The following is a 26,926-nucleotide window of genomic DNA, read 5'->3' as shown; positions in this document are numbered from 1 at the left end:
AAGGGTTGTAGGTAGAGATTCTTTATATTGTACTCTTCGTCTCTTTGCTTCTGCCCGTGGACTAAGCTTAGTCGAACTTCGTTCAATTCATGTGTTATTTTTCTTTTCTACTTGCTTTGTGTATGATTGTGTGCTAATTAACTCACGATCTTTCGCTGCAGTATTTGCTTTATATAAATATATGCGCGATGCTACGCATGACATCTACGCCTATAGTAAGTTTCACATTTAATGAAGTCGATCGAATTGAAAATGGGATAATGCGGTGAATAATGTTTTGTTTCCAAATTTAACCTTAGATAACAACAAATCATGGTTCAGCAAATTCACTTCATTGATAGCTGAAGAGACAAATAATTATTAAAACAGAGAGACAGCTAATCTAGTATTATTACATACTAGAAGAATATTTCAGCAGTATTCAGTGGACAAATATATTAAACTTGATCATTCAGAGGCTGAGATATTAATAGTTTTAGACAGGTGAATCTTCCCGTAGAGGCAAAGACAAGTTCTTTTATAGGAGGGCCTAGTGATTTGCATCAACGATATACAAATGCTATTGCATTATTGCAGCGAGCGTCTCTCTACTTATTTTGCTTATAACTATGACATGAATGTAGCCCCTCTTGGATGGAAATAAAAGAACATATGGCATCAACTGATGAGGCACATTTGAACTGAATATTTAAGAGATGAGGATGTTGAGGTGGATATGCGGGCATACAAGGATGGATAAGATTAGGAATGAAGATATTCGAGAGAAGGTGGGTGTGACCCCCATGGAGGACAAGATGCGGGGAGTAAGACTCAGATGGTTCGGGCACATTCAGAGGAGGAGCACTGGTGCACCGGTGAGGAGGTGTGAGCGACTGGCTGTGGTGGGCACACGGAGAGGTAGAGGGCGACCTAAGAAGTATTGGGGAGAGGTGATCAGACAGGACATGACACGACTTAGCATTACTGAGGACATGACCCTTGACAGGGAATTATGGAGGTCGAGCATTAAGGTTGTAGGTTAGGGGAAAGTTGTGAATATTTCTACAGCACAATAAAATGAGACTAGCCAGTTAGGAGTTAGACTAAGAATGTCATTGGTCGTCTAGTGAGGTAGGGCTTTACCTGCTAGTTTTACTATACCAGCCATATATTTCGTATTTCGTATTTCGTATTTCGTACTCTGTATTTAATATCTCTTATATTGCTGTTATTTTATTATGCATTTTTATGGTACTAATATATCGGCTCCTGGTGCTTTTTTTTAGCCGAGGGTCTCCTGGAAACAGCCTCTCTACCCTTCGGGGTAGGGGTAAGGTCTGCGTACATATTACCCTCTCCAGACCCCACCTGTGGGATTATACTGGGTCGTCGTCGTCGTTGTTGTTGTACTTTGGTAACTCTAATCAAATGGTGCAATAATCTGTGTCTCAGCAATCGTCCCATGACGTTGGACAGAGGCATCAAATGTATTGAATCCTTTATTGCTAGATATATATATATATATACATATATTGCAGTCTCATTTTTGCAATATGGAGACTCACAGCAAGGCCTACAGCTCCCAGTCAAAATGTAACCACACTTGAGCTTTTTGCTGGTTTAGCTACATTCAAAGTTGCACCAAGGCCACGAATGAATCGTCCCATTAATCAACAATTGAACCCCTTTAAAGAAACTACTATTTAAGGTACATAATTTATCGCTGTTTCTCCTTGAAATTCAACAACTGAAGACACAAACTTTGTCAAGAGGAGCAAAGGGGTTGATTTTCACAACAACATGAACTACGGTGTGTTCACTAAAGGTCAGTATAAACCCTTAATGGGCTGGCACATATTGCTTTCTTCTAATTTGCCGTGAGCACTCTCCACAATCCTAAATATTCACAAAATCAAAACCAATAAAACAACAAAATCTGTTTAGTACCCTTTTTTGGTTTTAGAGACGATCAATGAATCAATCAATTGAAATAACCTACACTGATGCTTCATGTCCAAGAATGCGAGGAAACACTGAGTTTTGCTCCTACAATTTCCAAAGGAGTTGAGAGAAAAAATCGACCCAAACAGATTGTGGTATTTGCTGGAAAGTAGGAAAGTTTTTGACTGTAACCAGTTTTTTATTACCTTTTCTTCCCAGAAGTAGATATCAGTATAGCGGAGGAAAGCGGAGAAGATCTTAAGACGAACTTCCATTTTTTTTTTTGGAGGTGCCATCTCCACTTCCTTGATCAGTAACGGCTTTCCTGGCTCCCATGCCATAGCAGCTGTAAAAACACATCATCATTAGCTCAACATCACTGCCAAAATTCTCAAAAAGAAAATGAGGAAAAAAAAAAAGGAAACCAAGAAAGTTTACATTATGTATAAGAAATGGAATGAAACAAACGTCGTACCTTTGCAATGAATGACTTGCCCCACAATGCTTGACATTTGTCTTCTTGATTTCCTTTACTGGTCACTGAAATATGAAAACTTTATGTTGAGCAGAAGTTTGGTTGTTTTCTGAATACCGAGTTGGAATTTTCTTGAGGTGTGCTTAGTAGATAACATTTATGAAGATAAAATGATAAATCTGGTTAATTTCCTTCTTTTGTGTGCATATGTAGCAATTTTAAGTCCATAAAGTATCGTGTTGATGAGCTTACGAGGAGATGCACAAGTACAAATGCACATTGATCGAAGATGTTGTCTTGTTTAACAACCTTGAGTAAACAAATAAGACGTGAAGTTTGAGCAGTCAGCTGAAATAAAGGCAGGAAAGGAGAAGGTCTTGGCTATAAACAAAGCCGTTGAAGACTATATCCTAATAAAACCTGATGTCTATGCTTAAGGTTGTTTTGTTCTAAGAAAGGCTTATCAGGTCTTTATATTGTAGTTATCAAATTTGTTCATTTTGTATGTTTCGCTGCAGTTGTCTCTGCTTTGTCAATTTGTATCTCGTCCGAAAAAGGTACTATTGCCAGCTGCTCAATGACTCAGAACAATAAGCAACTTTATGACTTGGTGAATGTCAACAGGTGGATCAGTGGTATCAAAAGCGAAAAGCGCAAATAAAGTGTGGGCTTCAATGAAGAAAGGTGCAAATGAAGAAAAAACTACAAATATGTATGTGTAATCCAAGAATAATATCTATAAGCATGAATACCAAATATATGGACAAAGAAATTAAAGAAAATTTATGATGAAGTGAAATATCAATTGTTTAGTTTCACCTCTTCGGGATTACGCTTATTGCTTTAGAGCCTTGACAACAACATCTAAAGCGCGCGGTAAGCGAGGCAAAGAGCTCAACATGTTCTGAACCTCGCTTCAGGGCTTAAGCGTGCTTTAAGCACTCCTTTGATTACACCGAGGTGGATGAATTTCCATTAAGCTAAAACTAAGTTCAATTGCAGATATGAAACAAACTTCAAAGAGAAAGGAGAATTTGTACAAGGACTTGCACCTTGCCAGCCAGCTGCTTCTGATATTGGCAACATTACAAGTGCCGATTAGCAAACTAATGAGCTGATGGACAAAGACAGTCTGATGATTCTAAATTTGAAGTTTAATGTTGAGTTAAGCAGCCAGGGCAGAGGTTATATATACAAGTGAATCAAGATTGAATCTACTCAAACAACCTAAGGAGCAGCCCGATACACTAAGCTCTCGCTATGAGAGGGTTCGGGGAAGGGCCGGACCACAAGGGTTTATTGTACGCAGCCTTACCCTGCATTTCTATGCTTATAGAACTGACGAAGGCTAATTTTTTTCCCACTAGGCATGAGCCCTAGTTGATCAATCCCAGCATGAGCATGGCTATAACAATTAGAGAAAGCAAGCATCTAATTTAATTTTTTTTTTAAAAAAAGAAGGAACAAGAAAAACTGAAACAATACCATGTTCTCTCGACGAGCTTGTGCTTGAAGTCGTAGCTGCCGGCTATGGTGCTTACTGATCCAAACCTGTATCGAACATATTGTTTGTACATTAGATGCACGTTGATATTCAAAAACAGAATGTAGGAGTTTGGTTCTACTTACGTCCATAATGAGGTTAAGACGGCTGCATCCTTCAATCTCTTCGATGTCTTCCTTAAGTTTCACAGCTGAAGGCTCCAGAGTTTGTGGCCTGCGCCCAATCAACTTAATCTGCTTCAATGTTTCAATATCTGCAAAGCTAGGGGGAATCTCCTCAAGCTTGTGACACATTTTTATAACAAGCGTTTCAAGCATAGGAAAAGATTCCTCTGGGTCATCCAACCTTGAGATACCTAACGCCACCAGTTTAACTGTTGAAGTTTGGCAAAATGCCAAAGTCCCACATTGGTTGGGAGTTAAGTTTGGGGGGATTTTTCCCCTATAAAAGAAGGCCTAATGTTTAGGATTGAAACACACCTCTCATTTGCCTTCTCATCTGTTTAAGGCATTTGTATCTTCTCTCTTTAGTATTATTTCACTTGTATTTTTGAGTGGAATAAAATATTGGTTGTGTCCGAGGAGTAGGCAAAATTAGCCGAACCTCGTAAATTCTGGTGTTCCCTTTATTATTGCTTTATTGTCTTATTTATTATTTGGTGGCTGTCATAATTTTTGGTATAGTAGTTGTGACTTATTCACACTCTATACATTTGGCTTCCGCAACAATTGGTATCAGAGCCAAGGTACTGTCTAAGTATGCTCTGTGGTTGCAGCATAGTCTGATCTTCCACATCAGAAAAGATTTATCTTGGTAACTGAGTCAAGGTTCTGTCTGAGTATGCTCTGTGGTTGCAGCTTAGTCTGATCTTCCACACCAGAAAGGAAATAATCTTGATTTGTGTCGTCAGCTATTAAATAATATTTGTGTCAAAGATGGGAGACAATAAACAAGAAGAATCTACATCAAGTGTCAACAATACGTCATCATTGGCATCTTCGCTTATGACAAGAATTGTGTCAAATGCGAAATTTGCGGTCGAAATATTTGACGGGTCCGGACATTTTGGGATGTGGCAAGGCGAGGTTCTAGATGTCCTTTTTCAACAAGGGCTAGATCTGGCCATTGAAGAAAAGAAACCAGATGTTATTGGAGAAGAAGATTGGAGAATTATCAACCGTGTTGCTTGCGGTACCATTCGATCCTACCTTGCTAGAGAGCAGAAATATCCATACACAAAGGAAACTTCTGCAAGTAAATTATGGAAAGCACTGGAGGATAAATTTTTGAAGAAAAACAGTCAAAATAAATTGTACATGAAGAAGAGACTGTTTCACTTCACCTATGTTCCTGGTACCACGATGAATGAACATATCACCAGTTTCAATAAGTTGGTTACAGATTTGCAAAATATGGATACAACTTATGATGATGGTGACTTGGCCTTGATGTTGTTGGCGTCACTTCCTGATGAGTACGAGCACCTTGAAACTACTCTACTCCATGGAAATGACGAAGTTTCTCTCAGAGAAGTTTGTTCGGCTTTGTACAGCTATGAACAAAGAAAGCGAGAAAAACAGAAGGGCGGAGAAGGAGAAGCACTATTTGTGAGGGGTCATCCTCAAAATCAAACGAGGACAAAGAAGGGAAGATCCAAGTCAAGATCCAGACCCAGCAAAGATGAATGTGCCTTTTGTCGAGAAAAAGGGCACTGGAAGAAAGACTGTCCGAAGTTGAAGAATAAGGCCAAACATAACAATGGAAAGGCTATTATGGATTCAAATGTAGCTGATTGTGATGATTCAGACTTCTCATTAGTTACAACAGAGTCATCAACATCATCAGACATATGGTTGATGGACTCGGCTTGTAGCTATCATATGTGTCCCAACAGGGACTGGTTCGTGGAATTTCAAGAAGGAGAATATGGAGTCATCCACACAGCGGATAACAGCCCTCTTACCTCATATGGCATTGGTTCAATACGATTAAGGAACCATGATGGAATGATCAGAACATTGATAGATGTTCGATATGTACCGGATTTGAAGAAGAATCTCATCTCTGTGGGAGCCCTAGAATCAAAAGGGTTCAAAATCATTGCAGAAAATGGAGTGATGAGAGTATGCTCTGGTGCACTAGTGGTAATGAAGGCTAATCGGAAGAATAATAATATGTACCGCTATCGTGGCAGTACAGTTATTGGGACAGCGACAGTAACATCCAGTGACGACAAAGAGGCAGAAGCAACCAAGCTATGGCACATGCGCTTGGGACATGCTGGAGGAAAATCCTTGAAAACTCTATCAGATCAAGGATTGTTAAAAGGAGTAAAGGCTTGCAACTTGGAGTTTTGTGAGCATTGTGTTAAAGGGAAACAGACAAGGGTTAAATTTGGTACAGCGATCCATAATACTAAAGGCATTTTGGATTATGTACACTCTGATGTTTGGGGTCCTTCCAAAACACCTTCATTGGGTGGGAAGCACTATTTTGTAACCTTTGTTGATGATTTTTCTCGAAGAGTGTGGGTGTATACAATGAAAAACAAAGATGAAGTGCTGGGAATTTTTCTCAAATGGAAGACGATGGTGGAGAATCAAACAGGCAGGAGGATCAAGTGTATTCGCACAGACAATGGAGGTGAATACAAAAATGATCATTTCAATAAGGTCTGTGAAAATGATGGCATCGTCCGACACTTCACTGTTAGACATACACCACAACAGAATGGAGTGGCAGAACGTATGAACCGGACCTTGCTGGAGAAGGTACGGTGTATGTTGTCCAATGCTGGCTTGGGCAAAGAATTTTGGGCTGAGGCAATTACATATGCATGCCACCTCATTAATCGTCTACCATCTGCTGCTATTGATGGCAAAACACCATTTGAAAAATGGTACGGAAAACCTGCTGTAGATTATAACTCTTTGCACGTGTTTGGCTCAACTGCATATTATCATGTGACAGAGTCAAAATTGGATCCAAGGGCAAAGAAGGCTATTTTTATGGGAATTACTTCTGGAGTCAAAGGATATCGCTTATGGTGTCCTATGACAAAGAAAGTAATATTCAGCAGAGATGTTACCTTTGATGAATTTGCTATGGTAAATAAGGTAACAGAAGATACCAAACAAAATGAAGGTGCTTCTAAGCAGGTGGAGTTTGAGGGAAAATTTATTTTTCCTACACAAGAAGCAGAGGAGGAAACAAATGAAGATTACCCTCTGGAAGGAGAGCCAGTAGAGGAGATTCCAACTCAGGAATCTCAACAACAACTTGAATCAATAGCAACCAGCAGGCCAAAAAGAACAATAACGAAACCTGTTCGTCTCATAGAGACGGTTGCTTGTGCAACCTCAATTGTAGCTGATGATGTTCCTACTACTTATAAAGACGCTGTTCAAAGTTCAGAAGAAGATAAGTGGAGGATTGCCATGAATGATGAGATACAGTCCCTTCATCAGAATCATACATGGAGATTGGCCAATCTCCCGAAGGGAAAGAAAGCAATTGGGTGCAAATGGGTATTTGCAAAGAAGGAAGGATTTCCTAACCAAGTAGATGTTCGCTACAAAGCAAGATTGGTGGCCAAAGGATATGCTCAAAAGGAGGGAATTGATTACAATGAAGTGTTTTCTCCAGTTGTAAAACATTCCTCCATTAGAATTATGTTGGCTTTGGTAGCACAATTGGATTTGGAACTAGTTCAGATGGATGTAAAAACTGCGTTTTTACATGGAAACTTGGAGGAGGAAATCTACATGACTCAGCCAGAAGGATTCAAAGTTGCTGGAAAAGAAAATATGGTGTGCAAACTTGAAAAATCGTTGTACGGATTGAAACAATCTTCTAGACAATGGTACAAGCGATTTGACGAGTTTATGTTGCGGCAAGGGTACAAGAGAAGCAAATACGATCATTGTGTGTATTTGCACAAGCTTAAAGATGGTTCCTTTGTATATCTTCTCCTATATGTTGATGATATGTTGATAGCTTCCAAGAATTCGGAAGAAATTGATAAGTTGAAGATTCAACTGAAGAAGGAGTTCGAGATGAAGGATTTGGGTGAGGCAAAGAAAATTCTTGGCATGGAGATAATTAGAGATAGACGTTCAAAGAAACTCTGTTTATCTCAAAAGGAATATTTGAAGAGAGTACTTCAACGTTTTGGCATAGATGACAAGACTAAGCCAGTTAGTACTCCACTTGCTTCCCATTTTAAGCTAAGTACTACTATGTCGCCAATGGATGAAGCTGAACGAGAGTATATGTCAAAGGTACCATACGCAAATGCTGTTGGTAGCTTGATGTATGCAATGGTTTGCACAAGGCCTGACATTTCACAAGCTGTTGGAGTTATTAGCAGATATATGCACAATCCAGGGAAGGAGCATTGGCAAGCTGTGAAGTGGATTCTACGGTATATTCATAATACTGTAGATGTCGGGTTAGTTTTTGAGCAGGAAGACAATCAGTTTGTAGTTGGATATTGTGACTCAGATTTTGCGGGTGATATGGACAAACGAAGATCAACTACTGGTTATGTGTTTACTTTTGCAAAGGCACCAGTTAGTTGGAAGTCTACTTTGCAGTCAACAGTTGCTTTGTCTACAACAGAGGCAGAGTACATGGCTATTACAGATGCTGTGAAAGAGGCAATTTGGCTTCAAGGATTGCTAAAGGAGCTTGGTGTTGAACAAAAAGGTATCACAATTTTTTGTGATAGTCAAAGTGCTATTCAATTAGCGAAGAACCAAGTTTATCATGCAAGGACGAAGCACATTGATGTTCGATATCATTTCGTACGAGAAATCATAGAAGAAGGTGGAGTCACGGTGAAGAAAATTCATACTACAGAGAATCCTGCTGATATGCTGACAAAGGTGGTGACTGCGGTCAAGTTTCAACATTGTTTGGATTTGATCAACATTGTTGAACACTGAAGATTGAAGATGAAGACACAACCAAAATTTGTTATTGAGAGAGAATTGAAAATGTGGAATTTTGCCAAGGTGGAGATTTGTTGAAGTTTGGCAAAATGCCAAAGTCCCACATTGGTTGGGAGTTAAGTTTGGGGGGATTTTTTCCCTATAAAAGAAGGCCTAATGTTTAGGATTGAAACACACCTCTCATTTGCCTTCTCATCTGTTTAAGGCATTTGTATCTTCTCTCTTTAGTATTATTTCACTTGTATTTTTGAGTGGAATAAAATATTGGTTGTGTCCGAGGAGTAGGCAAAATTAGCCGAACCTCGTAAATTCTGGTGTTCCCTTTATTATTGCTTTATTGTCTTATTTATTATTTGGTGGCTGTCATAATTTTTGGTATAGTAGTTGTGACTTATTCACACTCTATACATTTGGCTTCCGCAACAATTGGTATCAGAGCCAAGGTACTGTCTAAGTATGCTCTGTGGTTGCAGCATAGTCTGATCTTCCACATCAGAAAAGATTTATCTTGGTAACTGAGTCAAGGTTCTGTCTGAGTATGCTCTGTGGTTGCAGCTTAGTCTGATCTTCCACACCAGAAAGGAAATAATCTTGATTTGTGTCGTCAGCTATTAAATAATATTTGTGTCAAAGATGGGAGACAATAAACAAGAAGAACAATTCTTGTCATAAGCGAAGATGCCAATGATGACGTATTGTTGACACTTGATGTAGATTCTTCTTGTTTATTGTCCCCCATATTTGACACAAATATTATTTAATAGCTGACGACACAAATCAAGATTATTTCCTTTCTGATGTAGAAGATCAGACTAAGCTGCAACTACAGAGCATACTCAGACAGAACCTTGACTCAGTTACCAAGATAAATCTTTTCTGATGTGGAAGATCAGACTATGCTGCAACCACAGAGCATACTTAGACAGTACCTTGGCTCTGATACCAATTGTTGCGGAAGCCAAATGTATATAGTGTGAATAAGTCACAACTACTATACCAAAAATTATGACAGCCACCAAATAATAAATAAGACAATAAAACAACAATAAAAGGGAACACCAGAATTTACGAGGTTCGGCTAATTTTGCCTACTCCTCGGACACAACCAATATTTTATTTCACTCCAAAAATACAAGTGAAATAATACTAAAGAGAGAAGATACAAATGCCTTAAACAGATGAGAAGGCAAATGAGAGGTGTGTTTCAATCCTAAACATTAGGCCTTCTTTTATAGGGGAAAAATCCCCCCAAACTTAACTCCCAACCAATGTGGGACTTTGGCATTTTGCCAAACTTCAACAAATCTCCACCTTGGCAAAATTCCACATTTTCAATTCTCTCTCAATAACAAATTTTGGTTGTGTCTTCATCTTCAATCTTCAGTGTTCAACAATGTTGATCAAATCCAAACAATGTTGAAACTTGACCGCAGTCACCACCTTTGTCAGCATATCAGCAGGATTCTCTGTAGTATGAATTTTCTTCACCGTGACTCCACCTTCTTCTATGATTTCGCGTACGAAATGATACCGAACATCAATGTGCTTCGTCCTTGCATGATAAACTTGGTTCTTCGCTAATTGAATAGCACTTTGACTATCACAAAAAATTGTGATACCTTTTTGTTCAACACCAAGCTCCTTTAGCAATCCTTGAAGCCAAATTGCCTCTTTCACAGCATCTGTAATAGCCATGTATTCTGCCTCTGTTGTAGACAAAGCAACTGTTGACTGCAAAGTAGACTTCCAACTAACTGGTGCCTTTGCAAAAGTAAACACATAACCAGTAGTTGATCTTCGTTTGTCCATATCACCCGCAAAATCTGAGTCACAATATCCAACTACAGACTGATTGTCTTCCTGCTCAAAAACTAACCCGACATCTACAGTATTATGAATATACCGTAGAATCCACTTCACAGCTTGCCAATGCTCCTTCCCTGGATTGTGCATATATCTGCTAATAACTCCAACAGCTTGTGAAATGTCAGGCCTTGTGCAAACCATTGCATACATCAAGCTACCAACAACATTTGCGTATGGTACCTTTGACATATACTCTCGTTCAGCTTCATCCATTGGCGACATAGTAGTACTTAGCTTAAAATGGGAAGCAAGTGGAGTACTAACTGGCTTAGTCTTGTCATCTATGCCAAAACGTTGAAGTACTCTCTTCAAATATTCCTTTTGAGATAAACAGAGTTTCTTTGAACGTCTATCTCTAATTATCTCCATGCCAAGAATTTTCTTTGCCTCACCCAAATCCTTCATCTCGAACTCCTTCTTCAGTTGAATCTTCAACTTATCAATTTCTTCCAAATTCTTGGAAGCTATCAACATATCATCAACATATAGGAGAAGATATACAAAGGAACCATCTTTAAGCTTGTGCAAATACACACAATGATCGTATTTGCTTCTCTTGTACCCTTGCCGCAACATAAACTCGTCAAATCGCTTGTACCATTGTCTAGAAGATTGTTTCAATCCGTACAACGATTTTTCAAGTTTGCACACCATATTTTCTTTTCCAGCAACTTTGAATCCTTCTGGCTGAGTCATGTAGATTTCCTCCTCCAAGTTTCCATGTAAAAACGCAGTTTTTACATCCATCTGAACTAGTTCCAAATCCAATTGTGCTACCAAAGCCAACATAATTCTAATGGAGGAATGTTTTACAACTGGAGAAAACACTTCATTGTAATCAATTCCCTCCTTTTGAGCATATCCTTTGGCCACCAATCTTGCTTTGTAGCGAACATCTACTTGGTTAGGAAATCCTTCCTTCTTTGCAAATACCCATTTGCACCCAATTGCTTTCTTTCCCTTCGGGAGATTGGCCAATCTCCATGTATGATTCTGATGAAGGGACTGTATTTCATCATTCATGGCAATCCTCCACTTATCTTCTTCTGAACTTTGGACAACGTCTTTATAAGTAGTAGGAACATCATCAGCTACAATTGAGGTTGCACAAGCAACCGTCTCTATGAGACGAACAGGTTTCGTTATTGTTCTTTTTGGCCTGCTGGTTGCTATTGATTCAAGTTGTTGTTGAGATTCCTGAGTTGGAATCTCCTCTACTGGCTCTCCTTCCAGAGGGTAATCTTCATTTGTTTCCTCCTCTGCTTCTTGTGTAGGAAAAATAAATTTTCCCTCAAACTCCACCTGCTTAGAAGCACCTTCATTTTGTTTGGTATCTTCTGTTACCTTATTTACCATAGCAAATTCATCAAAGGTAACATCTCTGCTGAATATTACTTTCTTTGTCATAGGACACCATAAGCGATATCCTTTGACTCCAGAAGTAATTCCCATAAAAATAGCCTTCTTTGCCCTTGGATCCAATTTTGACTCTGTCACATGATAATATGCAGTTGAGCCAAACACGTGCAAAGAGTTATAATCTACAGCAGGTTTTCCGTACCATTTTTCAAATGGTGTTTTGCCATCAATAGCAGCAGATGGTAGACGATTAATGAGGTGGCATGCATATGTAATTGCCTCAGCCCAAAATTCTTTGCCCAAGCCAGCATTGGACAACATACACCGTACCTTCTCCAGCAAGGTCCGGTTCATACGTTCTGCCACTCCATTCTGTTGTGGTGTATGTCTAACAGTGAAGTGTCGGATGATGCCATCATTTTCACAGACCTTATTGAAATGATCATTTTTGTATTCACCTCCATTGTCTGTGCGAATACACTTGATTCTCCTGCCTGTCTGATTCTCCACCATCGTCTTCCATTTGAGAAAAATTCCCAACACTTCATCTTTGCTCTTCATTGTATACACCCATACTCTTCGGGAAAAATCATCAACAAAGGTTACAAAATAGTGCTTCCCACCCAATGAAGGTGTTTTGGAAGGACCCCAAACATCAGAGTGTACATAATCCAAAATGCCTTTAGTATTATGGATCGCTGTACCAAATTTAACCCTTGTCTGTTTCCCTTTAACACAATGCTCACAAAACTCCAAGTTGCAAGCCTTTACTCCTTTTAACAATCCTTGATCTGATAGAGTTTTCAAGGATTTTCCTCCAGCATGTCCCAAGCGCATGTGCCATAGCTTGGTTGCTTCTGCCTCTTTGTCGTCACTGGATGTTACTGTCGCTGTCCCAATAACTGTACTGCCACGATAGCGGTACATATTATTATTCTTCCGATTAGCCTTCATTACCACTAGTGCACCGGAGCATACTCTCATCACTCCATTTTCTGCAATGATTTTGAACCCTTTTGATTCTAGGGCTCCCACAGAGATGAGATTCTTCTTCAAATCCGGTACATATCGAACATCTATCAATGTTCTGATCATTCCATCATGGTTCCTTAATCGTATTGAACCAATGCCATATGAGGTAAGAGGGCTGTTATCCGCTGTGTGGATGACTCCATATTCTCCTTCTTGAAATTCCATGAACCAGTCCCTGTTGGGACACATATGATAGCTACAAGCCGAGTCCATCAACCATATGTCTGATGATGTTGATGACTCTGTTGTAACTAATGAGAAGTCTGAATCATCACAATCAGCTACATTTGAATCCATAATAGCCTTTCCATTGTTATGTTTGGCCTTATTCTTCAACTTCGGACAGTCTTTCTTCCAGTGCCCTTTTTCTCGACAAAAGGCACATTCATCTTTACTGGGTCTGGATCTTGACTTGGATCTTCCCTTCTTTGTCCTCGTTTGATTTTGAGGACGACCCCTCACAAACAGTGCTTCTCCTTCTCCGCCCTTCTGTTTTTCTCGCTTTCTTTGTTCATAGCTGTACAAAGCTGAACAAACTTCTCTGAGAGAAATTTCGTCATTTCCATGGAGTAGAGTAGTTTCAAGGTGCTCGTACTCATCAGGAAGTGACGCCAACAACATTAAGGCCAAGTCACCATCATCATAAGTTGTATCCATATTTTGCAAATCTGTGACCAACTTATTGAAACTGGTGATATGTTCATTCATCGTGGTACCAGGAACATAGGTGAAGTGAAACAGTCTCTTCTTCATGTACAATTTATTTTGACTGTTTTTCTTCAAAAATTTATCCTCCAGTGCTTTCCATAATTTACTTGCAGAAGTTTCCTTTGTGTATGGATATTTCTGCTCTCTAGCAAGGTAGGATCGAATGGTACCGCAAGCAACACGGTTGATAATTCTCCAATCTTCTTCTCCAATAACATCTGGTTTCTTTTCTTCAATGGCCAGATCTAGCCCTTGTTGAAAAAGGACATCTAGAACCTCGCCTTGCCACATCCCAAAATGTCCGGACCCGTCAAAAATTTCTACCGCAAATTTCGCATTTGACACAATTCTTGTCATAAGCGAAGATGCCAATGATGACGTATTGTTGACACTTGATGTAGATTCTTCTTGTTTATTGTCCCCCATATTTGACACAAATATTATTTAATAGCTGACGACACAAATCAAGATTATTTCCTTTCTGATGTAGAAGATCAGACTAAGCTGCAACTACAGAGCATACTCAGACAGAACCTTGACTCAGTTACCAAGATAAATCTTTTCTGATGTGGAAGATCAGACTATGCTGCAACCACAGAGCATACTTAGACAGTACCTTGGCTCTGATACCAATTGTTGCGGAAGCCAAATGTATATAGTGTGAATAAGTCACAACTACTATACCAAAAATTATGACAGCCACCAAATAATAAATAAGACAATAAAACAACAATAAAAGGGAACACCAGAATTTACGAGGTTCGGCTAATTTTGCCTACTCCTCGGACACAACCAATATTTTATTTCACTCCAAAAATACAAGTGAAATAATACTAAAAAGAGAAGATACAAATGCCTTAAACAGATGAGAAGGCAAATGAGAGGTGTGTTTCAATCCTAAACATTAGGCCTTCTTTTATAGGGGAAAAATCCCCCCAAACTTAACTCCCAACCAATGTGGGACTTTGGCATTTTGCCAAACTTCAACAAAAGGAACCACTTCATGAGAACTCAAATCCAACACATTAAGAAATCCCAATTTACTAATTTGAGGGAACGGATTCCATTGCAAATATTCTCCTCCATGTTTAGACTGTAACCAGTTTTTTATTACCTTTGCTTCCCAGAAGTAGATATTTGTATAGCGGAGGAAAGCCTAGAGGATCTTAAGACGGACTTCCATTTTTTTTGGAGGTGCTTCCATATCCACTTCCTCGATCAGTAACTACTTTCCTAGCTTCCATGCCATACCAGCTGTAAAAACACATCATCATTAGCTCAAAATTACTAACCAAATTCTCAAAAAGAAAATGAGGGGAAAAAAAGGAAACCAAGAAAGTTTACATTATGTATAAGAAATGGAGTGCAACAAACGTCCAACCTTTGCAATGAATGACTTGCCCCCACAATGGTTGACATTTGTCTTCTTGATTTTCTTTACTGATCACTGAAATATGAAAACTTTATGTTGAGCAGAGTTTGGTTGTTTTCTGAATACCGAGTTAGATTTTCTTGAGGTGTGCTTAGTAGATAACATTTATGTAGATAAAATGATAAATCTGGTTAATTTCCTTCTTTTGTGTGCATATGTAGCAATTTTAAGTCCATAAAGTATCGTGTTGATGAGCTTACGAGGAGATGCACAAGTACAAATGCACATTGATCGAAGGTGTTGCCTTGTTTAACGACCTTGAGTAAACAAATAAGACGTGAAGTTTGAGCAGTCAGCTGAAATAAAGGCAGGAAAGGAGAAGGTCTTGGCTATAAACCAAGCCGTTGAAGACTATCTCCTACTAAAATCTGATGCCTATGTTTAAGATTGTTTTGTTCTAAGAAAGGCTTATCTTCTCTTTGTCTTGTATGTTTCGCCACAGTTGTCTCTGCTTTGTCAATTTGTATCTTGTCCGAAAAAGGTACTATTTCCAGCTGCTCATTTACTTAGAACAATAAGCAACTTTATGAGTTGAAAGGGAGCCTTGGCGTAACTGGTAAAGTTGCTTCCATGTGACTAGGATGTCACGAGTTCGAGCCGTGGAAACAGCCTCTTGCAGAAAAGCAGGGTAAGACTGCGTACAATAGACCCTTGTGATCCGATCCTTCCCGGGACCCCGGACCCCGCGCATAGCTGGAGCTTAGTGCACCGGGCTGCCTTCTATGATTTGGTGAATTTCAACAGGTGGATGATTTTCAATTAAGCGAAAACTAAAAGAAGAATTTCTACAATGACTTGCCACTTGATGATTTTAAATTTGAAGTTTAATGTTAAGTTAAGCAGCCAGGGAAGTGCTTATATATACAAGTGAATCAAGATTGGATCTACTCAAACAACCTAATTACTTGATTTTTCAAGTTTGTGAAAATAACTAATTTCAGGTCAAGGCACCATCCTATAGAAACATGGAGCAATTAGAGAAAGCAAGAATCTTATTTATTTTTTTCTTAAAAAGAAGGAAAAAGAAAAAACTGAAACAATACCATGATCTGTAGACGAGCTTGTGCTTGACGTCGCAGCTGCCGGCTATGTTGCTTACTAATCCAAACCTGTATCGAACATATTGTTTGTACATTAGATGCACGTTGATATTCAAAAACAGAATGTAGTTTTTTGTTTCTCCTTACGTCCATAATGAGGTTAAGACGGCTGCATCCTTCAATCTCTTCGATGTCTTCCTTAAGTTTCACAGCTGAAGGCTCCAGAGTTTGTGGCCTGCGCCCAATCAACTTAATCTGTTTCAATGTTTCAATATCTGCAAAGCTAGGGGGAATCTCCTCAAGCTTGTGACACATTCTTATAACAAGCGTTTCAAGCTTAGGAAAAGATTCCTCTGGGTCATCCAACCTTGAGATACCTAACGACACCAGCTTCAACAACTTAAGTTTATTGAACTCGATATCTTTGAGGCACCACTCTTCCGACTTAGTTCCCCAATCCTTTAATTTGAGATACTCTAGATTTGGTAGTCCTGCAATCAAGGGAACTGCGCTTACTATATGAGGCCCTTCAAGTTTCAACTTCTTTAGATTTGAAGGAAAGTGTAACTCAGTTATACTAAATTTCCTACCCTCAAAGAAAAGGTCAAGTAATTGCAGCCGAGTAAAACTATCTAGTTTGGGACTGAAAGTACAAATCTCTTTGGGAAGTTCATAGCTAGAGATAGTGAGCCTAAGATTTTGAAGGTTAGGACACCTCCGTAATAAGACATCCAGGCATTCACCATCACTAATTGGATAACGAAGATGTCTTAATATCCTCAAATTCTCCAATTTAGGGGATTCTTCAAAGATCCCCTGCTTACTGTTTTCCAAATAAACAACAACTCCATTAATCTCAACATGTCTTAGTTTTTCCATTTTCCAAAAAATCGGGGGTAACACTACGCTCTTGTAAGAAAGAACAATTAAAGTTTCAAGATGGCGTAGATGTGATTCCGGATGGAAATCAAATTGATCTGTCCTAACTGCGAGGTACTTCAGATAAATTAGTGGATGCAATGTAGCTGACGATAAAGGAACCACTTCTTGAGAACTCAAATCCAACACCTTAAGAAATCCCAATTTACTAATCTGAGGGAAGGGATTCAATCGTAAATATTCTCCTCCATCATTTGTTATCAGTGACCTTAAATGTTGATGAAAAGGCTCCGCTGTGAGCAATGCAAACGCAGAAAGTTCATCAGTGACATTGATGCTCAGTCGAGTTTCCTCCAAATGAGAAGGTTGAAAGTCGCTATAATTCCCCTTCACTGCCAACAAAAAATTTTCTTCTCTGCTTTTCTCCAAGCAAAAGTGAAGTATGACATCATGAACCTGGCAGTATTTGACTTTACCGTTATATCTTCTCCTCTCAACCATCACCACATTACTGCTAATGAGATCCATCAAGTAACCTTCAGCTGCCTCTTCCATTAATCTCTCCGAATCAATGTTCTGCATGAAGCCTTCCGCTATCCATAAACTTATCAATTTAGAAACTGGAATTCTCGCGTCCTCAGGAAACATCCCCATATAAAGGAGGCAAGGTTTTAAAGAATCAGGTAAGTTATCATAACTTAACTGCATAGTCGAGAGACTATATCCTTCAGCCTCACCTAGATACGAAAGGAGAGCATTTTTAACCTCATGCCACCAAGATTCTTCCATTTTCTTCCTTTTGATTATTCCAGCTACCAAGATAATCACTAGAGGCAGTCCTTTGCATCTTTTTGCAACTGCTAGGCTGACATCTTGTAGTTCAGGTGGGCAAGCTTCCTTTTGAAACACTTTTTTCTGCAACAACTTTAGACTCTCATCGCGTGTGAGGAATCGGAGAAAATAAGGATCGGTATCGTGCTTGACCTGTTTACCTACTTCCTCAAGTCGTGTTGTTACTATTATTCTACTTCCTGTTTCACCATTTGGGAAAGATAATCTTAAATCTTCCCACGCTTTAATATCCCACATATCATCCAAGACAATCAGATATCTCCTGCCAATTAATCTTTTCCTCAACATGTCAGCAAGTTCGCCAACTTCATGTACCTTGCCCTTAGAACCGGTAACTTGATTGAAAATCTCTAGTAATAACTCTTGTCGATTATATGTTTGGGAAATGATGCACCATGCTCGAACATCAAAATGGTAAACAATGATATCATTGTTATACAACTTTCTAGCAAAAGTTGTTTTACCTTGTCCAGCCATCCCAACAATTGGGATGACGTCTAGCTCTTTTTTTCCTTCATTCAGACGCTTAATTATTCTTTCAGCGTCATTCTCAAAACCAACTATCTCCTCATCATTCATAGGGTCACTCTGTCGATTTTGCATATGTTTAGATGGCTCAGCCACCAAGCAGGGCCTAATCTCCAAACTCTTGGCAGACATCTTCCGTAGATAAAGTAGAAAACTCCTGCAAGTTCAACAAACTCTTGTCATATTAATTTTCACTAAGTGGTACATCCTCCGTTCCAGTTTTTTGAACTTGTTTTCGTTTTAATCCGTTTTTTTTCTAAATTTGGAAACAATTTAACTTCGACTTCCCATTTTGCCACTCAAATGTTCAGGTTTGAAAGTTAAAACTACAAGTTTCAAAAGACTTATAGCCACAAAAATGTTATGACATATTTAAGACCATGGATTTCAAAAGTCTAAACTTTGTACTCAATCAAATTGGTTTACAACAATTGGAACGACGAGAGTAATTTTTTTTCATGTCTTTGAATACTACTATGTTGAGACTAATTTATGAAAAGGTTTTCTTACAATTAGCATTGTGTCGATTATTGGTTTGTTCAAAAATTACTCTTTGCATCCGATTTGAAACCTTTTGATTTAACATCAAATATTAGTTTGACAGTTTGAGCATCACTCCTCTTCCTCCAATGGCGAGCTCTACTTGTATGTTTAGTGGTGGCATTTTCATTAATACATATTTTAAAAGCCTCAAAAAAATTATTTACACAATGCCCCCTAGGCCCTACGTCCTCCCCCCCCCCCCCGAACCCCCCCCCCCCCAACCACAAAAAAAATGTATATATATATATATATATATGTGGACATAATATCAAATTCAAGGAGAAAAATAATTTTCACAACTAAGACATTTTACAGTAATTGTTATAAGGGTAAGAATAAAGCATAATGGATTCATATAGTAATTAAAAAATGTTATAACAATTGAAGAACTTACAGATAACAAGCGAAACCAACTAAGAGATTTGCGAAAGAAGTCGGCTCAAGTCTATCAATCAATCAGCTTGCTTTTGCCTTCTTTCGCTTGTTTTGTATCTTCAATTTCCGATCTAACCCAAAAAAGGAGCAAAACATATAATAATAAGAATTCAATTTCCTACCCAATATTTATATTAATAAATCAACTAAATATGTAAAAATATTTTCAATTACTAACATGACACCTAAATTTTTAAATCTCGGCTCCGCCTCTACCCATTCCTTCAAATTCATATACTCTAACAAGATATATATTAGATCCATTTTCTTAAAAAATTTCTAAGAACCTTAGGAAGTATGAAAATAAATTATAGTTCAACCAAACTCACCTCAACGATCACGAAGGGAACTGCCACAAGGTACTGTGCAGTACGTACAAAGAGATACTCATATGTAAGTGTGCAGTTATATAATATTCAAATTGTTTTTACAAAATAATTTCTATGTACATATTCCTAAAAAAATTTCTTACTCCTCTCGTTAAATATTTAATTATGGGTAGTTTAGTCATAATATGTATTTTTTATAGAATTTAGTATTTTTTTAATAGGTGTGCTAAAAGCAAATTGAACGCTTACTCTGAACCTGGAGTATATAGCTGAGAGATCAAACCATAAATTCGAGTTTTTAATGACACAAACAAACTGATATGAGCTCTCAATTATTGTGTTATTAATTAACTAATGGTAGGTAAACAGCAATTGTTGCTTAATTAATTAATAGTGGTACTGAGCAGAAAAGGACATGAACTTTATCGGGGTGGTGGAATTACGGGAACGGCCTTTAGGTAAACAACAATTATTGCTTAATTAATTAATTAACTAATAGTGGTCTATTCAAATTACGTATGAGGATGGCCTTAGAATACTATTAGGGGTCGTTTGGTATGGGGTGTAAGCACAAATAGTGCTGGGATAAAAGTTTAATACCACACTAATACTTTGTTTTGTTAGCAAACATGTGATAAGTTATTCCGAAATTAAAATTAATCCCATTTTTATTAAGTAAATATGTCAAAAATTGAGCAATACTAGGATATGTAGCCATCCTGTTTCGCTAGAAAAGTATGCTTACGTGCCTTAACTCTCTTAACGGCTTTAACTTCCTACCTGGACTCTGTATAGCATGTTTAGAGTAAGAATTTCCTGTTTTTCTTTGATACGAACTTAATTGGAACTGTGGATTATCTTTGTTGAAACTGTTGTTTATATTGAATGAGTTGTGTATTTACTTTGGGACTGCGGAATGATATTCCGGGAGATCTCACCCGCGTATGCCAACTACAATTTTTTCCTCTTAAATTGTTGTTAAGAGGATTAACTTTTTTCTTTTCATCGAATTTAGGTTCACATTTTGGAGGATTGTGTTTGCCTCTTCGTGAGATTGTTTTCTCGATATTTTGTATTTTCTCTTTTATATAGTGGATTGCTCATCTCCGCCGTGTACGTAGGTAAGTTGACCGAACCACGTTAAATGTTTGTGTCGTTTTTGGTATATTTTTCTTTTGTTGTGTGATTTATCGTCGTTCAAGGTTTGCTTTACCAGTTTCCACATGGCAACTAATTATTTCGGTCCTAAAACTTTTGTTCTGCAAATGAAGTGGATCAATTACGTCTTTTTCCCCTAATATATTGTAGATTTCATCTTTTATTGGTGTGATGGCCCAAAAGGTCGCCACTCATTTTGAAAGTAAATTCTGTGTCTCGAGGCCTTAAAACCTCTTTTTATCTCACTTCGATTTGTGTGGCAGTCCGAGCGCGCTTCCGGAAAGCTTTTATGTGAAATCTAAGAAAAATATGGAAATTGGCTTTTTAAATTGATTAAAGTTGATTTTGGTCAACATTCTTGGTAAACGAACCCGGACCTGTGATCCGACAGTCTCGTAGGGTCTGTAATAAAATATGGGACTTGGACATATGCCCGGAATCAAATTCTAAAGTCCCAAACTCGAAAAATAAATTTTTGAAAGAAATTGTTGAACTGAAATTATAAGAGTTTTGGAAATGAAAAGAGGTTTGAAATTGATGGTATTGGGTTCGTATTTTGGTTCCGGAGGCCGGTACATGTCTTATATAATAATTAAGTTGAATATGCAAAGTTTGGCAAGAATCGGAGTTCGTTTAGTATGAATCGGACCCTTATTTAAGAAAAATAGTAATTTTGATGTTCTTGAGTGATTTTATGAATTTGAGGTTGAATCCGTAGTTGTTGATGTTATTTTGGTTATTTGATCGCACGAGTAAGTCCGTATGATGTTTCTAGACTTGCGAGCACGATTAGTTTGGAGCCTCGAGGGCTCAGGAGAGTTTTGGATAGGCCACATATTGAATTTAGACTTAGAACATAACAGTTGCAGGTTCAGAGAAAGTTGCAGGTCTCTGAAACCAGGCTCAGCGGTCCGTAGTGGGGTCTTCGCAACCGCGATGGAGCCTTCACGACCGCGGTGGGATTTATGCGGTCCGCGGTGAGCTAGGCCATATCTTCGCGGCAACGCTCGATATTTACGGTCTGCGGTGGAGCTCCGTGGCCGCTGTCCTTTTTATGCGGTCCGAGGTGAGGCTCGGAGAGGAGTATATATAAACGGGACTTTTCATCTATTTTTCATTTTTCAAAACCCTAATACATAAGAGGCGATTTCTCAAACACTCTTTCTTCCCCAAAACATAAGTAAGTAATTTTTAACTCATTTCTTTCACTCCTTAACTTCTTTTTACAAGATTTCATCCTAGAATCTAGGGTTTTCATGGTGGAAATCGGGAATTTTGGGTAGAACTTAGGATTTTCAAATTTTGGCGATTTTGACCTCGATTTGAGGTCCGATTTCAAAACAAATTATATATTTGAGTTCGTTGGGTAATAGGTAATCGGGTTTTGGTTCGAACCTCGGGTTTTGATCATGTGGGTCCGGGTCAATTTTTGACTTTTTGGGAAAATCATTGGAAAACCTATTTTCATGCATTAGAATTGATTCATTTAGCATTTATTGATATTGTTAAGTAAATTGTGGCCAGATACAAGCGAATTGGTGGTGAAAACAAGAGGTAAGGCGGTAGTTGAGGCTTGAATTGTGTTTGTGGCTTTGAGGTAAGTGTTTGGTCTAACCTTGGCATGAGGGATTAGGAGTTATGTCTTATTTGCTATGTGTTAATTTTTGAGTACGACGTATAGGTGCGGTGACGAGTATATATACGTCGGTGTCAAGCATGCCCGTGAGTCTTATACTATGATTGATGTGACTCTGTTTCGTATTGTTCATGTTTTATATGACGATTTCTATTGTTGAACAAGGCTTATGGAAGCATTATTGGTAATTGAATATTGTAGAGCGTTGGCTCAAGTTGAGAACTGAGTTGCAAAGAAATTGTAGAAAAGAGAAGAGGTTTATGATATTGTCTCCCTTGCCAGGATGTTATTACTCATGATATTGTTCCCTTTGCCGGGATATTGTTGTTATACTAATGTTCCCTTGCCGGGATTCTATTGTGAAATTATTGATTCCCTTGCCCAAATTGCTTTGTGATTGTTGCTTGGGTGAAGAGGAGTGTAAAGCACGAAGGGTGATGTCGTGCATGATTTTGAGAGTGTTAATGCATGAAGGATGATGTCGTGCTGATATTGTGAGGTAAAAGCACGAAAGGTGATGCCGTGCCGCACGATGTACAATATCGTGCCATGATATGAGTGGTAATGCATGAAGGATAATTCCGTGCCATGATTATGTGAGGTAAAAGTACGAAGGGTGATGCTGTGCCGATTATATTGATTTTTATGGTGAAGACAAGGGTAAAAGCACGAAGGGTGATGCCGTGCACTTGATATCGTTTTCCTTATTCTCACATACAGTTGAATTTTGGTGTTTCTTATGCTCTTTTACTAAAATTTTGGTAGTACTTGATATTCCCCGCAACATGTTTCCCTTCCCATATTTAGCTGCCAGTTTCTGTTATTATTACTTGCTGTATATGATATAATTGCACAGATTTATTTGATAGTCTTATCCTAGCCTCGTCACTACTTCGCCGAGGTTAGGCTAGGCATTTATCAACACATGGGGTTGGTTGTGCTGATACTACACTCTACACTATGTGCGGATCCCGGTGCTACAGCTTTTGGGCCATAGTGAGGTTGCTGCCTTCAGTCCAGTGGCGGAGATCCGAGATAGTCTTGCAGGTGTCCGCAGGCCTTTGCGTCTCCTTCTATCTTTCCATTCTGTTTCTTTTATGTATTTTAGAGACATCTTTTTATCATCTTTTAGACCACTATTTGTAGTATTCGTAGATAGTCCGTGACATTGTGACACCAAATTATGGGTAGAGTTGTATGTTGGATTCCGCACTAGTATATGGTTAAACTATTAGTTTTCGTCATCCACATTTCTGTTTATGATAATTATTCCGTTGTTGATCACCCATTATATTGAACTGTTAAAAAGGCTAAGTAAAAAGGTTAATGAATTTATAACACTCGGCTTGCCTAGCTTCCATGAGTAGGCACCATCACGACTTCCGAGGGTGGAAAATCCGGGTCGTGACAAGTTGGTATCAGAGCTCTAGGTTGCTTAGGTTTTACGATTCACGAACAAGCTTAGTAGAGTCTGAGGGATCAGTACGGAGACATTTATATTTATCCCCAGCGGCTATAGAGTTGGGAAAAACTTCACATCTATTCTTTCCTGTCGTGCGACTTGATTTCTCAATGCTAATTAAACTCTTACTCTGTTCTTTTGCAGATGGTGAGAACACATACTGCTTCATCAGTTGACCAGCAGCCCAAGCCCCCAGTAGCAACTCCTGCGAGGGGTAGAGGTCGAGGCCGTGCTAGGGCCCGAGGCAGAGGTAGGGCTCAGCCCAAAGCTCGAGCAGCAGCACCAACGGCGGAGCCTCGGGTTGAGTTTGACGATGAGGTTCCAGCCTAGACAGTTCCAGCAGGACCAGCTCAGGTCCTAGAGGGGTTCATCGCTACCCCGGTACTTTAGGATGCTCTAGTTCGTCTAGTGGGCCTTATGGAGAGTGTTACCCAGGAAGACTTTCTTTCTGTAGCACCAACCGTCTCTCAGGCTGGAGGAGGAGCCTAAACTCCTACTACTCGCACTCCGGAGTAGATGGCTCCCCAATTTCAGACTCCAGCAGCTCAGCTAGTTGGGGTAGTTCAGCCTGGTATTGTGGCGCAGACCGAAGAGGGGCCAACTATGTCTGCTGATGCCTTGTGGAGATTGGACAGGTTCATCAAGCTCTTCACTACTACTTTTGGTGGTACATCTTCTGAGGATCCCCAGGATTATTTGGACAGCTGTGACGAGGTTCTTCAGAACATGGGGATAATGGAGACCAATGGGGTCGACTTTGCTACTTTTTATTTGTTTGGATCCGCCAAGACTTGGTGGAGAGATTATTGTTTGGCTAGACCGGCTGGGTCACCAGCTTTTACTTGGGATTAGTTCTCTAAGCTAGTTTTGGAGAAGTTTCTTCCTATCACTCAGAGGGAGAACTATCGGAGGCAGTTTGAGCGTCTCCAGCAGGGTTCTATGACTGTTACTCAGTACTAGACCAGATTTATTGACTTGGCCTGTCATCCTCTTCTTATACTTCCCACAGAGAGAGAGAGTGAGAAGGTTCATTGAGGGACTCGTTCAGCCTATTCGATTGCAGATGGCTAAGGAGATGGAGAACGAGATTTCTTTCCAGGATGTGGCCAATGTGGCTAGGAGAGTTGAGATGGTTCTATCACAGGGGAGTGGTCAGGGGTCTGACAAGAGGCCTCGACATTCGGGCATATTCAGTGGTGCCTCATCTGGAGGCAGGGATTCTTTTGGTAGAGGCCATTCTTCCAAGCCGTTTCATTCAGCAATTCTAGCTTTTCACGGTGCTCCAAATGGCCGTGGTTCTCATATGTGGTATTCTGATCAGTTGCCCTACAGTGCACCGCTAGCTCCTATCAGTACACCACTGCTTTAGAGTTTTCAGGGTGGTCATTCAGGCCGTCAGTGTCAGCAGTGTCAGTAGCTGAGGGCTTGTTATACTTGTGGCAATACGAGGCATATTGCTAGATTTTTCCCTCGAGCACCGAGCAGCTCTTAGTATCAGGGTTCCCATGCCATGGTTTAGGCACTGAGTGTTCCACCGCCCGCTCAGCCAGCTAGAGGTTGAGGTAGAGGTTCTAGAGGTAGAGGTAGAAGTATTAGTGGTGGAGGTCAGGCCGCTAGAGGTGGAGGCCAGCCTGCAGGAGGTCATCCCAGAGATGTAGTTCAGAATGGTAGGGCCCAGCCCCGATGTTATGCTCTTCCAGCCAGGCCTGAGGCTGAGGCCTCCGATGCAGTTATCACAGGTACTGTTCTGGTTTGTAGCAGAGATGCTTCAGTTTAATTTGATCCAGGATGTACATACTCCTATGTGTCATCTTATTTTGCACCGTATCTGGTAATGCCTAGTGATTCTTTGAGTGCTCATGTATATGTGTCTACACTGATGGGTGATTCTATTGTAGTAGATCGTGTCCATCGTTCATGTATAGTTGTGATTGGTGGTCTTGAGACTCAAGTAGATTTGTTGTTTTTGGACATGGTTGATTTTGATGTCATATTGGGGATGGACTGGTTATCACCTTACCACGCTATCTTAGACTGTCATGCAAAGACTGTGACCTTAGCCTTGCCGGGTTTACCTCGTTTAGCGTGGAGAAAGACTCTTGGTATACTAAAACGACCATCTGAAGAATTTAAAATATTTACCGACCAACTTTGGTTGGAAACATATTTTAATAATTTAATTTTACTGACCAAAGTTGGTCGGTGTATTTAAATTATATTATTTTTATTAATTATTAAATTTAAACAATTACCAATTAAAGTTGGTCGGTAAATGAAAAAATATATATTTTTTTAGAAATTAAAATTTAACAATACAGATCAAAGTTGGTCGGTAATGTTGAATTCTGGGAATTCCTTGTTCATTAACCGACCAACTTTGGTCGGTAATTTTAAATTTTTTATTTTTTTAATTGATTACCGACCAACTTTGGTCGGTAATTTGCAGAAAAATTATTTTTTCAATTAGAAACCGACCAACTTTGGTCGGTTTTAAATTTGACATAAAATGCTTGTTTTGGCAGCTACACTACCTGGCAGCATACCAATTCACCTATTAGAAAACATAAAACAACAACAACACAACAACAACAATAATAACAACACAACAACAATAAATAAATACATTAAAACTAACAAATTAAAGTTCAATTGAACATAAAAATCCAAAACTAAGTTAAAACTTATTACAACTAGTTCAAAACGGGTTCTATTTTTCTAGTTTAAAGTATATAAAATTCAAGGAGTGTTTTGTACAACATCATCATCACTGTATGATGAACTTTCATCTAAAAGACAGTATCGAGAAGGGTCTTGTG

General features: G+C 39.0%; 1 protein-coding gene across 6 annotated transcripts; it reads right to left on the bottom strand.

Moving 5' to 3' along the window:
* Positions 1–1,492: 1,492 nt before the first annotated feature.
* On the bottom strand, positions 1,493–19,933 carry LOC104221520 (putative late blight resistance protein homolog R1B-17). Of its 6 annotated transcripts, none has more exons than XM_070170179.1 (12): positions 19,855–19,933; positions 19,485–19,596; positions 16,436–18,704; positions 16,292–16,357; positions 15,161–15,263; positions 14,931–15,070; positions 4,025–4,152; positions 3,881–3,946; positions 2,396–2,460; positions 2,127–2,266; positions 1,979–2,025; positions 1,493–1,875 (listed from the first exon to the last, which is right to left on the bottom strand). In XM_070170179.1, the coding sequence occupies exons 3-5, from the start codon at positions 18,677–18,679 to the stop codon at positions 15,261–15,263; spliced, it is 2,313 nt and encodes a 770-aa protein (XP_070026280.1). In that variant the 5' UTR covers positions 18,680–18,704; positions 19,485–19,596; positions 19,855–19,933; the 3' UTR covers positions 1,493–1,875; positions 1,979–2,025; positions 2,127–2,266; positions 2,396–2,460; positions 3,881–3,946; positions 4,025–4,152; positions 14,931–15,070; positions 15,161–15,260. The 6 variants fall into 6 exon arrangements, with proteins under 6 accessions (XP_070026280.1, XP_070026584.1, XP_070026827.1 ...); XM_070170483.1 differs by having other exon boundaries at positions 4,025–4,112; XM_070170726.1 differs by having other exon boundaries at positions 15,198–15,263.
* Between the last annotated feature and the right edge of the window lie 6,993 nt (positions 19,934–26,926).

Source organism: Nicotiana sylvestris, chromosome 1, assembly GCF_000393655.2.
Source record: "Nicotiana sylvestris chromosome 1, ASM39365v2, whole genome shotgun sequence".
NCBI classification, from domain to species: domain Eukaryota; kingdom Viridiplantae; phylum Streptophyta; class Magnoliopsida; order Solanales; family Solanaceae; genus Nicotiana; species Nicotiana sylvestris.
This window is presented reverse-complemented; position numbering and strand designations above follow the sequence as displayed.